The 1,225-nt window shown below is 57.5% G+C and overlaps 1 protein-coding gene across 1 annotated transcript in view; it reads right to left on the reverse strand.

Annotated features, from left to right (window-relative positions):
* NOX5 (NADPH oxidase, EF-hand calcium binding domain 5) overlaps positions 1 to 1,018 on the reverse strand; it is a gene marked incomplete at its 5' end in the record, with an annotated part of 3,846 nt that extends 2,828 nt beyond the window's left edge. The window contains 2 exons of the mRNA XM_009868519.1: positions 171 to 307; positions 886 to 1,018. Coding sequence (XP_009866821.1) covers positions 171 to 307; positions 886 to 1,018 — 270 coding nt within the window. The remainder of the gene's footprint in view (positions 1 to 170; positions 308 to 885) is intronic.
* Positions 1,019 to 1,225: the final 207 nt, after the last annotated feature.

Raw genomic sequence — 1,225 nt, forward strand, 5'->3', positions numbered from 1 at the left:
GACGTGAAATCCTCCAAAGCTGCGTGAGCACCTTTGCAGAGGACGTGCACCGGGCTGGAGAAACCCACAAGCACGTTGCGGGGGTCCTCGGTTTGGCAAAGCCACCACCTTGCAAATGGCTGCTGAGCAGCAGCAGCAGCGTGAGGTCAAACCTCCCCATCGGTGCCAACCTGCCCCCGGTGCCTCTTCTCCCTCCGGCTCCTGCTGAGAGGTTTCGGCTCTGGGCTGGGCGACTCGAGCTGCTGGAAGTATTCGTACAGCTTGGTGGTCCACTGGCCCAGCGACCTGATGTGCAGCCAGAGGGTCTCTGCGGGATGAAGCAGCGCAGTAGGTGGGACTCTGCGGTAAGGAACCGTCCCGCAGCCCCAGCACCAGGGTCCCAGCAGCAATCCCTGCCAATGTCCTTCACGTCAGCCCCAAGCTCGCCACAGGGTTTCCTCTAATGGCTGGGAGGAACCCCCAAATCCCAATCCTTGGGCAGCCATGGAGCTGGGCAGAGCGTGCAGTGCCCACGCCTTGCTGGAAATAACCCAAGCACGTTTTTATACAGCAGTTATGCACAGGTAGAAACGGAGGCGGGTGAGTTGAGGCGTGGGTGAACGCACGCTGCCGCGCTCCATGGGGATGGACACCTCCTTGCGTGACCCTCAGAGGGGACCAGCCGCCCTGATGGGGCTCATGTGCTGCCAAAACCTCATCCTGGTGATGCAAAACATGAACCAAGTGATGCAAAACATGAACCAAGTGATGCAAAACACGAACCAAGTGATGCAAAACATGAACCAAGTGATGCAAAACATCATCTTGTGGGTGCGAAACACCATCCTGGTGATGCAAACCCCCCCGACCCCGGGGATGCAAAACAAGTGGAGGGTCCACGATCACCTTGCTGCTCGGGAGCGCTGCTGATGGTGAAGGGATGCCACTCGTAGGTGGCGATGGCCGGGATGTTGAGGTAGACGTAGTCTCCAGGCTTGTAGTGGAAAAACCGCGGTCTCTCGATCACAAGGTGAGTCACCTGGAGGAAGAGGAGGACAGGAGAAGGTGGGAGCATCCAGCCCGATGGGTCCCCCTGCAGCCTGTAAGCACCCAGGTTTGTGCCTCTGATTTTAAAAAGCAGCCTGTATGAGACAGACCTGCAGCTTTGACCTAAGAAAGGGGTTTATTCTCCAATTCACTGCCCAGCAAACAGAAAACTCAGCTAGGGCTACCTTCAAACAGCGTG

The sequence above is a fragment of the Apaloderma vittatum genome, unplaced genomic scaffold (assembly GCF_000703405.1).
Source record: "Apaloderma vittatum isolate BGI_N311 unplaced genomic scaffold, ASM70340v1 scaffold34434, whole genome shotgun sequence".
NCBI lineage: Eukaryota > Metazoa > Chordata > Aves > Trogoniformes > Trogonidae > Apaloderma > Apaloderma vittatum.